The following is a 16,134-nucleotide window of genomic DNA, read 5'->3' as shown; positions in this document are numbered from 1 at the left end:
TGGTGTTTTATATATATATATATATATATATATATATATATATATATATATATAGCATCCTGTTTTTTTTAATATTTTTTTTATTTTAATTTGTTTTAAAAAATTATTTTCTGCTAAAAATAAATTTTAAAAAAATTAGTATATTTTAAAAACAATTATCAACAAAATTCAAACAATACGTGGCTCACTTAACGACTAAAATTAGCCTAGAGCCCAATGCTTCTTTTGATCTTTAACTCAAGTCCCTGCCACTTGTAATATCCCTCATGAGTTTCTGTTTACAAAATCTATCGTTGACTTTGTGGTCATTATTGTGCACACTTTTTTATGCATTCAAAAAAATAATATATGTAATTTAAAAAAAAGAAGTAGCATTTACATATAATTCATATTATATTTTACTAATATAAATAATTTAATTAGATGAGATTTTAATCAATTTAATATTAAACCCGGTTTGATTTGTGTATCAATTTGGTAACTAAATTGGTTTGGGTTTGGAGAAAAACTGGTAAATACAAAAAACTAGCAAGACCTGATTTACCCGGCAGGTCGACCCATAACACGGGCCACCTGGAGAAACCCGAGAAACCCGGGCGAGACCCAGTATTTGTAATACATATACTGCCATTTGTGAAATCAAAACTCAATCTATGAACACCAATCAACCTAACATTTAAATCCCACAAAAATTAACAGATGTGAGTTAAACTCAGGAACAAAACACGTGAAACTTAAATAATGAGCTCTGCAAGTTACTACTGACTCAGGGGAAGAGCGGGAGAGAGGAAAAGGAGGGAAATGAAGGCAAGGAGAGGAAGTGATCGAGCAGTGGTTGCTGAGGACATGGCAATCACCAGTGAAGGTGAGATTTGATAAAGAGAGCGGTTTTTTTTCTTTTCAGATAAATAGAAAGAGAGAGGGGCGAGAAGATTGAAGAGATTTGAAGAGACAAGAAGTGAAGATTCAAGATTGAAGAGACAGTAATAGTCTAAACTACGTTTTTATTTCAATCCATTAAAATAATTATTTTAGTTTTTTTATTCAAAAAAATTATAAATACATAAAGTTTATTTTACAGTTTATAATAATAAGAAATAAAGTAAATAGAAGAGTTTTTTCACTTTTAATGTAAAAAAGTTATATTTTTTTAATATAAAATAAAAAAAATTAGTTTAAATATTTTAACTTAAAAAAATAACATAATATTTGTTTTATTTGAAACCCTTACATAATATACTTTATATTTACAAGAAAAAATTATGTTTTTTCAATATGGGATAAAAAAAAATTTTAGTTTAAATACTTCAACTTAAAAGTATAACATAATATATTTTCAATGTGTGATAAAAAACTTTTTAAAATATTCTTTTAAACTTTATTATTTACAATATATATAACATATATTCACATTAATTTTTTTTAATTTTTTCATATGAAATATGAAATTTTTAATTTTTTTTAATTTCTCCTGGTTGACCCATAAAACTCGGGACCCGATCCCTTGACCAGGTCAATTCCTGGACCGGATTTGAAAACTATGAATTTAATTGAGTTAGACTGAGTTGAGTAGAGATTCAATTTATCTGGATAGCTACTCCATTACTCAGTTTGACACTTTTACTATTTATTTTATTGTATTTTGTTGATGTATTATTAATTTTAGGGGTAAATTAATTTTTTGAGTTTGGAATCTTTATGCTTTATTAATTTAAATTTCAAATAAAATTCAATTACCGAAAAAGAAACCTTATGATTTCCTAATAATATTTAAAAAAGACCATTCACAATACAAACCCTATTTTATATACACACACACACACACACTTCTCTTTTTATAACCTCCACAATCTCCTCTAACACTCTCTTGGGTTCTCCACGAGAGATCTCTGTGTATGAATGGACACTGGAAGTGATGTTTTGTGGGTTATAAGTTGTAGCTCCTGCAATGGATGTCCAGTTAGCAGTGGACTTCACATTAAGCTCGCTTTCTTCAATTTTATAACCATGTTGTTTCATATTTTGATTTTCAGTTTCATGAATTTTATTAAATGAAAAGGAGAACGGAGAGTAATTTGGTGGTACAATGTTTTCAATACTGTTCCTTTGGTTCTTTTATTACAGATTCCACTCAATTTCTTTGATCCTGGAAGCTCACCAGCGGCTTCGTTGACATATTGTTCATACCAAAGATGTAATCTTGGGCTTTAGTCCTCAGATTTTGTCTGTGCTGCACAAAACAATCAATGTGTAATGGATCGTCTAAGCATCGCGTACTCCTGTCTGTCATGCTTATTTAAGGATCTCCGGGCTAGTAGCCGAGGATCGGTCTTCATGGTTCCTGGTAATTTTTTTGGCCATAATCTTTTATTGTTGATCCTGTATTATTCAAATGATCTTTGAGGTTTTTATTAGTTATTGCATCGAAGAACTTGAAGCTAATTTGACGACAAATTTAAAACTTTCATTTATAATACATAAACTTTATAATAATATCATCATGTATTAAATTAAATATAGAATATACTGCGGAGGATAAGTAAGAATCTTCAGTTTTGTAGAACCTACCATATCAACATGGGCAGAAGACCTCTTGATTGATAAGTTGTAAATATACCTAATCTACGTCATTCGTTCTTGATTTAGAATATGCTAGGACGTGGTAAATGATAAGATCACATTACTTGTTGTCAAATCAATAATTCAGAAAAATAAATAGTCAATTTATATATAAATTATATTAGAGATTACTGTACAATTACTTCCCATTCTGTTGTAAAATCAATTGAGAATAAAAAATAAAAACTACGCGATTTCATGTGACCACTTCATAGTTTTGTTGACTCAAAGCAAATAAAGAATATGATTGAGAATTCATTGATATAATGAGGTCTCCATCGTCATGAACAAGCCACATGAAGAAACTTCGGATCCCTTGCATAGGGTTTTTGAGCTCAAACAAATGGAACCCCACAAAGATCAAAAGAGAATAGAGTTTCAATTTTATTTTATTTTATTGCTATGGATAATAATATTTCAATTTGACTTTTGGGAGACGGCGAGCATGCCGCCGCAGTTGTAAGCAAATAAACGTTCGAGGGAGTCTGTTTTTGAACAGCATCTGCAGTACTGCAACTTGCTTGAACCAGCATTCCCTCTTGCTTTGATCAATTCAATTCACCTAAACAGACCATAATTTTATATCATGGAAACCATTCCATACCAATAATAAGTAAATTCTTTGACTCTAAGAAATCTCCATACTCTACAACGAAATGGGTAAAATATAAAAAATTAATTAAGCAGATAATTGAAGTGTTTCTTGAAAAAATAAAATAAAAAGAAATTTACATTTAAAATTAAAGGGGTTTAGGCAGCATCCGAACCCACACCCAAACAAATTCCTCGGCGGAAGGTTGCAAATTGTTTGGACCATGGCCATGTTCTTACGTTGACATCGTCTACACATTTTAGCCAGACCAAAGTATAGTCCACAAAGATCATTATGGTTGGCACCGTTTATCCCATCTTCTTGATCGGTCGAAACCAGCCACCACCCAGATAGATCGAAATTAACATTCTTACACAGTAACCTTGTCATGGCTCATTCTTCTCTTCTTGATTCATGCTCCCATTTCTTTATAACCTCAAGCAATATCTCATTCCAAGTATCTATAGGCCCAGGCAAGCACCAGTGCACACAATCATTTTGCACGCGCTCAGTAACGCCATTGGCAAAAGGAAATGGATGCATATATGGACCTGGGTGACCGTCTGGCCTCATTAATGACAAGCTGGTAACATCAAGTGCCTCTAATCTGAACTTTTCAAGCTGTGTAGAATTCATTTTTGCTGCTTCCACTTCTTCAACCTCAATCTGTCTCATGTCTGCATCCATTCCTTCAAGTGCTTTCTCTCCCTCCTTATAAGGCTTGGTTTTTGGACAAGCACCTAACTTATCCCAGTCACCTTCGAAATGGGCAGGAGAAAAGGTAGTCACGAATGCATTAATACCATTGCTATTAGCCCCTTTCCTGTCAATTAGAGCCTTAAGTGTGGTTTTTATAGCCTTCCTCAAGACATCATAAAATCCAATCTCAGTGTGATTAAGACCAGGACAGTAATGACAACCCAGTACTTGATCGCCTTCATAATACACTGCAGGATGTAAGAACCAATGACCAATTGATAACACAATCATGTCAATTCCATTCATATCAGCAGCCCATCTCTCATCAACGTGGTCCAAATACAGCTGGTTATGATTGGGACCGGTATTGGATTTTTGCACACCTTTCACGAGAAATGGTGACCAGTAAACTGAGATGTTGATATTATGAGACTCAAAGTACCATCTACGAAACTTATTATCTTCACCATCTCGATAAACAAGATTAGGGGCAGAGGCAGAGGATAGCATGCAAAGAAGTGACTCCAATTGATTTCTAGCCATAGAGTCACCGACAAAAGCTAAATGTTTGTTTCTAAGGAGTTGGAGGAATGTATTGGGTTCAAACCTTGGGAGCTTACAATGCTTTGGTTTCCATCTCCAGTAGAGATAACCCATGTCGGGCCTGCCGTGAGCGATGCAATTCTGTCCTTCCTTGATTGTACCACAGGCTGAGCCGTTATACAAAGGACCTCTTTTATCACGGACCCATTTGCCAGTGGTGTAGTCACAAGAAGTTTCCTCTTCTGCAATAAAGAACATAATGAAAAGCCATTGTTAGTGAAGAAGAGTAAAGCAAGATTTTCATAAATTCTTAATTAAAGAAATATTACTCGTGGTTTACTTTTGATTTTCAAGTAAATGAGTGTACCTACGAAAGGAGTGGAAGAAGAAACAGAGGAGGAGGAGGTGGGAATGGGAGTGGTGATGTTGTGGAGGGGGTAAGGGTAAAAGTACAAGCGAAAGAGAACTAAAGGGATCATAGCATAAAAGGTCCAAGGAATAACCTTCTTAGCGAGAGAGAAGGGGTGGTGGTGGTGGTGGTGGTCTTTGAATGGGCTGCCCATTCTGAAATGCTGGGGGAAGAGATGGTTTGGCCAAGTGTAGAGAGACAAGGGAGAAGAAGAGAGAGAGAGATTATGCCGCGGTGGTCTGATATGGAGCAGTCAAAGTCACGCCGAGAATCTCGTCTCCTTTTCTATTTATATTATGGCTCGGCCACCTAATTTTACGAAGCTGTATCTCTCTTCTTCATCCTCTCTTGGAACAAGTGGTGCTCTCTCTATATGTTACTCCTCCGTATCACCTTTCTTTTTCTTTCTTTTTTTCCTTGTGAATATTACCTGTTACCTTTCTTTAGTAGTCATAGTATTTGTTATTATGATATATTTTTATCCTTTTTTTCCCTGATCTATGGACCTTGTGGGTATTTACGGCTATTTGTTTGCCGATTGGTACATGCCCTGTGCCCTCCTCTTCAATTCTTCGTATAATTTATGGGGTTTATTTTTATTTTGTCTATTTAAAGCTTTTAGATTCAAATTTCCAAGTTTAATTTGAGTTGAAATATTTAGTTTAATTCTAAAATAATTTCTAACTGTTTTTTTTTAATATTTTTAATCACATAAATTGTAAGAGAATAATAAAAGCACAGTATAAGTTAATTAGATGACATAAAATTAACATTAACTTGTGTTATAATAATGTTACATTTTAATAATTAAAAGTAGTTATTCTTTTAACTCGTTTTTTGGCTGGACCAGAGAACAATTTTTATTTCCCAAGAAAAGAAATAGCCAAAGCATAAATGCTAAACAGATTGCATGAATGAACCAATTCGTTACTCGAAAATCATGAGCATTGGTGTTTAAAAATACGGTAGGTAATGGTTGATTTTTTAAATATTTTTTTATTTGAAAAAATATTAATTTAAATAAAATAAAATAAATAAATCTTATCAAAAATATTTTAAAATATAAAAACAAATTATAATTATGCATGGTATATATTAAGTTGATATTCAGGGGCAGAACGATGATGCGCGGGAGAGAATGCATCGCATCGCATCGCTTCTCCGCATTGTGATATGACCTGACCCCCTATACTTTAAAGCAAATCATAGCCATCATGTGATATCGAGATCCAGCATCGCAAGAAATACAAACAGGTTAAAAAAAAACCTTTATTTGACGTGACTGTGTTTTCTCTCCAATCGTCCATGTCCACATGACCTTCTCCACGTATTTTTCCAGGGATATATATGTGTGTGTGTGTGTGACTGTCAGACGATTATGAAGGGCAAGTGGGGGAGCTAGGTTTCAATTATGTCTTGAAGCATGCACCCTCCAGCTTTTTTTCAAATGCTCTCTGCACACTCATATATTAGTTTTTTCCTCAATAATTTTATGAGCCTGCCAAGTGCCAAGTAAAGAATGCAATATAATTTGGTGTTTTGCTTCTTTGACCTTTTGTGCATGGGAGGGAGGGAGGGAGCTCGCACGCACTTTGACAAATTGCCATGAATTTTAAGGCGTATTGCTATACCACGATGCTTTCACGATCTGTATTGTTAATTAGACAACGCTAGCTAGACGATGAGAATCTATTTCTGTGGCTCACGGGAGTGGACCTCTCGTCGTGGGTCTTCTTTGGTAAATATTTATCTGTGCTGTTGCCACTTGCCAGTAGTAATTTGCCATGGGAAATATTCAAAAGTAAAGAGAACAATTTTTCTCCAGCCAATTGCTGCATTGGCTAGGCTGGGAATGCATGAATCAGATCCGATCTAGACATCCTGTATGTTATGTTTGGTCGCATCCAGCGCAAGGACAGAAGATTTAAAGGCCAACATATTCCAGAGATTGAACTAATGTCCACGTGGTTCACTGACGTAGCAGCAAGGAAGGGGTGTTAAAAAAACCTAACCACCAAACAACCAATAAAAAAAATAGTGAAAATTAATTAAAATAAATTAACTGAAAAAATAAAAACAAAGAAAAAATCAATCAAACTAATTTAAAAACTATAAAATTAACTTGGTTTGGTCTGGTTTTAGTTTTAGAAATTAAAACTGGATAATCAAACCAGACTCAATGCAAGTTATACTCGCTTAAAAAAATATATAAATAAAAAAATAATTTACCTAATTTCACCAAACCCCGATAACCTCCATTTCCCCTGTTTTGATCCTTTTTTTTCTATTTTACTATGTTGCCTTTATTTGTTAGTTATTAGTCTTGGTTAATGCTTTTTTTTTTTTATCTCAAATGTGACGTTTTCTTTTCTAAATTTCTAGATTATTCAAACTCTCATTTTTATTAGCTGTTTAGAAAATAAAAGGTCTTTAATGCATGCCTATTGTTTTAGCAATGCATGCCTATTGCTGCCTAATATAGTAAAAAATGACTAAGACATTAAAACTTCCGGTTAAAATCAAAAACAAAAACTAAATCTAAATCTGATAAAATCAAATCAACTTGGTTTGAACTAGTTTTCAAATCAGTTAAGTTTATTTCCCAAAAAAATTTCATCTTTTGATTTGATTGGAACCCAACTCAAAATCAATCCCTGATCATAGATTGAATTAGCCAAGCAAAAAAATTCAAATCGCTAGGTCAGTGGAGTCCTTTTGTACCTATGATGGATAAAATAATCCCTTATGTGTGTGATGAACATTAAATTACAAGTGATTTTAGAATTTTTGACGTTGGATAAAATGTCGGTATAGATTAAATTGTTGATAAATGGCTAGTGACTATCGATATTTGCCAATATTCGCATTGCAGCAAATCCCACTATTATTAATAGTAATTCACTATACTGGCGAAAAAAAAATGTTTATGCCATTACAGTTTTTTTAAAAAAAAAAATCTATAATTGGGTTAAACTTTACGATAAAAAAATTTGATAATAACAAAAACAAAATATTTTTTAAAAAAAATATTAGACGTGGTTAATATGGATTAACACTCGAAACTCGTAACTTGGCAAATAAGATCATGATAATCTCGTAGAATGATAAAATCATAAAAAAAAAATCAATTATAAAAAATAACCTGAAAAAAATTAAGCCAAACTAGTCTAATCTTTCAAACCAATAACCTAAAAGGTTAACAAAAAATCGATCAATAATTTTTTAATGGATGAAACCGATAAAGAAAGTTCCAATAAAAAAAGAATAAAAAACAAAACAAATAAGAATTAAATTTGATATAAAATAAAATGAATTAAAATAATAATTCAATTAAGAGAATGATATAAAATGTTAGGGGATGCAATTAAAAAGATTCAACTAGGAGAATGATTGGAAAAATTAATTAAAAAATAAAGACCAAACATGAAAGGTAAAAAAACCAAATGAGGGTTAAGTTGAAAGAAAATTCTAAATCTATGGATTATTTAAAATATAAAAAAACAATAAAAAATATGGATCAAATATGAAAAAAAAATATTTGAATGATTGATTTAAAAATATGAAGTGGAAGGCTCTGAAATCAAGGAGAAGAAATAAAAAAAAAAGAATAAAAGAAACAGTTGTTAAAACAAAACTTGATATTTTTTTTCCATGCATGCTACCCAGGAATGGAGGCGACGCCGTGAAGATTAAAACCTTGCTGTGAAAGCCTGAGTTTAGTTTCCGAAAGATGTTGTACACGTCATCCAAAGAGTGCGAGGGCACCCACATTCGTTCGCGTGAATGACATGCACTAACGACTTTTTTGAATTGATAAATATTTTATATATATGTGAAAACTAAATTATTTCTAATCAACTTAATAATTAAAAAAAAAACTATAGGAGAATAATAATAAAAGAAAAACCTTAACCCAAAGCAGAGATGATTTTAGTTCAAGGACAGTGTGATCATTTTAATGTTAAAAACAACGCTGCCTGTCGGTGATTAATTTTCCACTCTAAGAATATACTGCTGGTCGTTGTGTTGTGTGAAAAACAATAAAAAAAATATTGTAGCCCGCTCCCACGACCAGTTATGCTTGGTTCTAGGAGTAAAATCATCATTTAATTATTTCATTCTATAGGTGGGATAAATCTACGTGTGCAGGAACAAAGGAGCCTTTTTAGTTTCTTTTAATAATTTGTTCCACAGAACACAGATCACGCGGGAGATTACAAGACAGTGAAATCTACAAGAATAAATGTTTTTATAATGTTATGCCCCTACAAGGCTGTGAATAGCAGCAAGCCAGGCGCTGGTTCTTGAATAATGGACTGGACAAACAATGCATCATGCCGAGACAGAAAAGGAAGCCAGCTAAGCTGTCGCAAGAGAAATGATGCTGAAGGGGCCATTATATTGCACCCACCTTTCATGGTCAGATGAAGTGAATGGCTGTGAATGATGGTGTCGTTCATTTCCAGACGACGGTTTGGCTTTAAATTTTTTAAAAATAGATGAATGAATTGACACAGCAATAAAAAAAAATGATGAAATAATATTTTTTTTATCTGTCATGGTTCAAAATCGGGATGTATATTAAATATTGTACTTCTAAATTGTAATAAATAATTAATATCATGGTTAAGAAATATAATTTTAGTTGATATCTTGATTTTTAATTGCTATTTCAATATTAATTATCATTTATTTGAACAGCTGCTGGTTTTTCAAAGCTTGGTGTAGAAGCTGTTCTAATGCAGGCATCTATTGTATCAACAGCATGGATTAAAAGTCAAGCTACTATCTAGGTGGTAGTCCAATGATAAGAATTTAGGACCAAAAAGTTTATTTTTTCTGTAGTCTTAAGTTCAAATCTTGTGGTTGCTCATATGATAGCCACTGGAGACTTACATGGTCGTTAACTTTAGAGCCCGTAGGATTAATCGAGATGCGTATAAACTGGTCCAAACACCTACAGTAAATTAAAAAAACAAAAAATCAAGCTATTTTAATGGAGTCACATGCTGCCTCCACAACATGTACAAGAAGTCTAGAACATTACAAAAAAAAAATGATAACACGTGTAATCATTAAAGAAAAGAATTGTTATAACGGCTAACGACATGACATTCTAGAAATTTCACTGTGGTTTCTTTACACAATAAACGAATGAGTCTGTCCTTGTAAAAAATTATTGTTAAGTTGATTGTTGATATTTACTAAATATTATTTTTTATAAAATATGACACGTGATCAAATGAATATATATTATTTTATTTAAAAAATCTCAAACAATATTATTCTGTAAAATTTTTCATTACTGTGATAATTAAAAAAAAAATCCTTAAAAAATTGTACAGTGAAAGCTACGGGACCTCAGACAAGGGAGCTTGATCATGGGAACCGCGAATTCCATGCCCCAACTGATTTTGACCTCGATGTATTTTCTTATTATCAATTGAATTTTATTTATTTTCTACTTAATTATTTTTATTTCAAGTATAATAATAAATATTAAACAATATCATTTTTTAATCCGTTGTTTAGATTATGTCTAATTTGCATGTGTTTTAAAAGTGTTTTTTTATTAAGAGTCAAAAGAAACTCTAATCTATCATAATAGATAATTTTAATGTCAAATTATAGTAATATTTCATTTTATACGAATCTAAAAGGGGAGAGGAACTATGAAAAGACAATTAGCGAATAGGCAATGTGATTGTCACAGTAATTTTGACTTTTACATATATTTTGTTTATTTAAAGAAAACAAATATTTACAGACCGGTCTACAAGTTAATCAAAATTAAATACTCTCTCGGTGATTGAAATTTTATATGATACTAGGAATTTTACGCGTGTGCAATATCTAATCCAAGGATATAATACATTTGCGGCCTAATTCATCCTCCCATGCCTGGCAAGATTTCTTAATTTTAGTTTTGTATAGATAATTTTTTATTTGATATATATTTTATTTGATTTCTGTCAAAATTATCTTTTAAATCATTTCAAAACTTTGTTTTTCTTGCCTTTTAGTTTATGATTTTTTTAAAAAAAGAAGAAGAAAGTCACTCAATTCTAGTAATAATAATAATAATAAAAATCACCGTTAACATTGATTTCAACCATCAAAATAATTAATTTTTATATAAATATGTTTCATTAAACAAGAAAAGTTTAACTTATGTGTTTTTTTTTACATTCAAATTTCTTAAGAAAACAAATATAAACCTGACAAGATTTTTGTTTTAAGGGTTAATTTTCAGTTTTTGTATTTTTTTGGGTTTTTTTAGGCCTTGATGAGTTTTCTTAAGATATTTATGATGTGTTATAAGTGTTTTAGATAAAATAAATAAGTGAAAAATCAAACTTTTTGGGCAAACAATACATAGGGTTTGATTTTTCAGCAACTATGGCTTGCTCGAATCTAGACCAACGAATAATGTGTTGTTTACAAATTTATTTTTTTAAAAATAATATTTTTAAAAAAGAGGCCGATGATATGTCGTGAGCCCTCTACTGTTTGAGAAATGACATGTCTCATGAATCAAGCCTTTTTCATAAGCTTATCTCGCAAGCTATGTTTTTTTATAAATCAAACTAATGGAAGGCTCAAACACTTGGTTTTTTTTTTAATTTAATGTGTTTTTAACCTCTTGAAATTAAAAAAACACACAATCATTTTTTTGTTTTTAAAAGATTTGTTTTTAAACACGATGAAAAAACCCTTATTTTGTTCTCAAAAGTTTCAAAAATTAGGCTATTTTTTATTTTAGCCCCACAAACAACTCCTATATTTTTTTTCTTAAATTGCTGTTTGATATACATAAAAAATTCAAGGTATAATTAAACAAAAAATAGTTACAATAATAAAAAAATGATAAATTCAATAGAGGGTATAGTTTGAATCGTGGATTTGATATATTAACCCTGATTTATACATAAAAAATTCAAGGTATAATTAAACAAAAAATAGTTACAATAATAAAAAAATGATAAATTCAATAGAGGGTATAGTTTGAATCGTGGATTTGATATATTAACCCCGATTTATTTGGATATATATTTTTTTAGTTTTTGAATCGAATATTTTGAATATTAATTTTTTTCTTTAATTTTTTTTTATATATTTACTAAAAAAATACGTTGAAAGAGACTGGATTTTCAATTTTTTCTTGCCAATTATGATGCCTGAAAACAAAATGGGATAAAATTAAAATTAAGAGTGTAATTGGTATTGTAATAATAATTGTTTTTTAAAGTTTTTTTTTTTAATATATATATATTATTTTTAACATCAACACATCAAAACAATATAAAAATATCAAAAAATCAAAAATAAAATTAAAAATAAAATTGTTTTTTCAAAAACATCTCTTAATTTAATTAATCAGGATTGAACACCCAGCCCACACAATAAATGGGGCTTTCAGGCCATACGAACCCACTGAATCCCAGCTCTCAAACATAACCCCAAAAAATAAAAAGAAAGAAAAGCCGGGCGAAAGCAAGCAAAGCTGAATCAAGAGCAGGAACGATAGACAGCAGGCATGGCCACGGAAGGTAGCAGCATCATCATCAGCAGCGGCAGCGAGGACTTTGCGGTGGGCTGCTTGCTCTCTATCAAAACTACCTTAGGCGAAGAATTCGAAGGACAAGTCATGACTTTCGACCGCCCCTCCAACATTCTCGTTCTTCATATCCTTAACTTAATCTTTCTTTATATTTCTTTTAAATATCAGTACTTTTGTGTTTTTTTGTTTGGGATTTCTTGACTCTTTTGTTTCACAAGAGGGACCGAAACATGGGCCGAAGAGAAACATAAGGTTTTTGAAAGCAAATTTTATCAAGGAGTTTTCTTTTCTGGTTCAAGCTGAGGACCCACTTGACATCAAGAAGTGTTATATTGATCTCCATAGTCTTCAAGCCAGGGAGGAACTGGCTTTAAGGTGATTTTCATTGTAACCCATCTGGGGGTTTGTGGTTCTTGTCTCTTTCAAGTTTTGTGGGAAACGCTTGATTGGACTGGGTTTGCAGGCAAGCAGAAGCAGATGCTGAGAGGATTGGAGTGGGAGTTACTGCTGAGGCGCAGAGCATTTTTGATGCCTTGTCTAAGACGTATGTGCCCTTATTCTTATTCCTCTGGGGTTATATCTTGTTGCTAGCAAGTGTATTTTGTTTCTAATTTTTTTCTTTTTCATTGAATTCACGTTTTTTCTCACACGCAAATCGTTATAATCTGGAATGATTTTTGAGTTTTAACATATATGTAAGAGATTGTAGATGTCCTTCTGGCAATATGATGATAGAATACGTACTTGTAAGTTGGTAAGAAAGCTTATTACTTGTTAATTGTTATATTAGTAGAAATTATCACGGATAGTCTTGATTTATGCTATAGATTGTTTTTCCATGCAATGCTCTTTGTTGGACTCCTTGTATGCTTTTGCTTTCTGAAGCTGCCATAGATTCGTTATTGATGAAGCGTTAATGTACTGGACTTTGACAAGGTTGTTTATATAGATGCACATAGTTTATTCTTAGCGGAATTCTTTTATTTGATACAGAGAAGGAAACATCTGAGGGTGAGAAATAAAGTGCATATTTAGGGGCCTGAAAGGTTAGAAATTTGCATTATTGTTAGTGATATTTGATTGTTGAGCATTGGGAGATGTAGCCTACGGCACAATGCTGCATGACCTAGGCTGGAGCTGAACAAGGGTTACTGGCGATAATATGAAACAGAAAATGCTAAAAGATGAGATGTGCTTGGATAGCTCAAATGAACTGAAGGAGTGGTGTGATAGGACTGATTCAGCATTGACAGAGGATGGTTGTTTTTACTCACTTATGAATTAATTGAGTGATTTTCGAATAGGGACTGGCTAAAGAAATTTGACTCATGTATTTTTTAGATGGCTGGGATCTGCTATATTGGGATTGTGGAGGCTTTGAACTGATGCAAAATATGTAAGTTGCCTAGGGTCTGAATATGGTTGAAGGATAACTAAGTCCGGGAGCAAAGCATAGATGCTTTGAAAGAGATTAAACTGCAGGATTTCTAGGAAAACTGCTAAAAATGGATTTAGGATTTCCTTTGATTGGTTAATTAGAAGAGAAAGATTTGAAAATTATGTACGAGTTAGGGACATTGTTTGTGCAATGTGGAGTTCAGATGGTGATAAGAGAGATCAAAGAGCTCTGGATGATATTGGCTTGAGTTCTCCTCACATGCAGTCCATCTTAATTGCTAGTTTTGTTTATAGTGTTTGGCTCTGTGGTATCAAATGTTTCTCCTTGTTATAATTCTTCCCTTTCTTCACTCACAAATTTTTCTTTTATCCAAAAAATTCGATTGTATCAAATGAAATTGACTGCTAAAAAGTTGGATAAGCTATCCTACGGAACCACTGGTTTAAGTAATGGTGAACCATGCTTGAATTATGAACCTGTATTGTTACAAGTCATTAATTGATATGAAAACTGAAGGGGAAGCAATTGTGAAAGAAGAAAGGGGCATTTGACTGCTAGAAGATGTGACAGATTAGGGATTTTGACTGGAATTAAGAAATTATAACACTTTTGTTTTAATTAGTCTTTTATTCTTATATTCATTCAGATGATATGCTGTTTATGTTTAGCTGAGGTAAGGAATCCATGTAAAGACTTTTGCCTCGTTGTCCCACCTGTTTAGCTGATTACTGTTGCCCATGAATCAGAGTTGTCTGTGCTATGAAAGATGATTGATTCCTCTCACTTTATCCCTCCTGCTCTGTGGATCGCTACTGGATTCACTACTGATTTGGACCAGCTGCATGTTTTTCTTGAGTGATTTATTTGTTTATACCTGTGGACTCTTATTTATTATATGAACTTAATAATATGGATGTGCTAGATTTGGAGACTGTGATGTCAGCCATGGACTATTCCTGGATCTATGAGTGAGCATTTTAGAGAGCCAATAATGAATTACCGCTGACATTAACTGTAACTTCTCATGCCAGGCAGCATATTCCTTTTCACTATAAATTTCCTTGGTTAACATATCTATACGTTTTGGGATTCAGGCATTGCTGTTGTTGCAGTGACTTCACAGGTTTTTGGACGTAAGCAACAGCATGCATATAGTAACATTTGCTGTGCACCTGTAAACTACCATTTGACTTCCACATTCTTGCGTGCATGGACAATATGCTGATTCTTTTGTTTTTGCTTGTGCGTGTATTGACACGTATTCTTGATTGAATAAGCTTATGAGAGATTCTTCATTGCCTTTGTCTTGTTGTGTCATTTAAATTTTGGCTATGAATTATTGTCAAGTTGCAATATTATATATTTTTATGCAAATTGTAATTAGATCACATGAAGTGACTAATTTTGCGAGTGGTGTCAATGTATATATAACCAGGCTTCCAGTTCGCTGGGACAAAACAGTCATAGTTGTTATGAATGAAGTGCGTGTTGGTAGTCCATACCTAGCTGAATGTGTCAGTGGAGGAACTCCTGCTGCTAATGACCGGGTGAAGAAAGTGGTAAGACACTGAACAGGGCACGAAATTTTGTGTTATTTTGAGATATTTGAGTAGAAAAAGAAAATGATTTGTTCATGTATGCCCCTTTGCAGCTCGAGCTCGAGAGGAAGAGGTTGCAAGCTCGCGGTGCAAGTCGGTGAAGATTTTACTTCTCATCCCACGACTGCCTGGGAAGCACCTTGTGGAATGGATTATTACGGGTACCCACCGGACAGCGGTACAGCCATCTCTGGGAAAAGCATAATTCCATAAGCTAAGACGATTCTAATTTTATTGATAAGGGAATTTTAGTTTTCACCTAGAAATTAACTTGTAGCAATTCTTTCACTGTGCTCCAACTGGCAATTTAATTGTATCATTATCAGGTGTTCTGCGGTAAAGCATGGGTAAGTTATCCCGGTTTCTTTAGCAATAAAAGTTAAGTGCATGCTGCAATATCCTCAGCTGTGTGTGAAATAAGTCTGCTGCCAACTATCACTGAATACTCAGTCATTTTCTTCACAGTCGTCATTATCGAGCTACTACCATATAGTTTTACCTGTAAATTTGTTTTTAAGGTGTGGTGATCGGGCGTCTAATATTTTATTATTAGGTTGAAAGAAAGACGGCCCAGTGCTTTCTTTGTAGTAGTTTCTATCTACAATTATGTAGAGTGGAGACCTGTCTCAATCAGGTTATTTAACGGGATTCCTTGTCTGTTAAGAAAGTAGAACGTGATTGGTAGAGAGCATTCTTGTTAAACCTAGGCTAATT

At 32.7% G+C, this 16,134-nt stretch overlaps 2 protein-coding genes across 3 annotated transcripts; one reads left to right on the top strand and one right to left on the bottom strand.

Moving 5' to 3' along the window:
* Positions 1–3,276: 3,276 nt before the first annotated feature.
* On the bottom strand, positions 3,277–5,262 carry LOC133706018 (xyloglucan O-acetyltransferase 1). 2 transcript variants are annotated; one of them, XM_062131514.1, is made up of 2 exons: positions 4,794–5,262; positions 3,277–4,695 (listed from the first exon to the last, which is right to left on the bottom strand). In XM_062131514.1, exons 1-2 carry the CDS (start codon positions 5,014–5,016, stop codon positions 3,605–3,607), a joined length of 1,314 nt encoding a protein of 437 aa, XP_061987498.1. In that variant the 5' UTR covers positions 5,017–5,262; the 3' UTR covers positions 3,277–3,604. The 2 variants fall into 2 exon arrangements, with proteins under 2 accessions (XP_061987498.1, XP_061987499.1); XM_062131515.1 differs by having other exon boundaries at positions 4,821–5,258.
* A 7,022-nt stretch (positions 5,263–12,284) lies between these two features.
* On the top strand, positions 12,285–15,818 carry LOC133704644 (uncharacterized). The gene is made up of 5 exons (XM_062129533.1): positions 12,285–12,548; positions 12,640–12,798; positions 12,887–12,967; positions 15,258–15,381; positions 15,474–15,818. The coding sequence occupies exons 1-5, from the start codon at positions 12,400–12,402 to the stop codon at positions 15,519–15,521; spliced, it is 561 nt and encodes a 186-aa protein (XP_061985517.1). The 5' UTR covers positions 12,285–12,399; the 3' UTR covers positions 15,522–15,818.
* Positions 15,819–16,134: the final 316 nt, after the last annotated feature.

The sequence above is a fragment of the Populus nigra genome, chromosome 10, assembly GCF_951802175.1.
Source record: "Populus nigra chromosome 10, ddPopNigr1.1, whole genome shotgun sequence".
NCBI lineage: Eukaryota > Viridiplantae > Streptophyta > Magnoliopsida > Malpighiales > Salicaceae > Populus > Populus nigra.
Note: the sequence above shows the minus strand (reverse complement) of the source record. Positions and strands in the feature narration are given on the sequence as shown.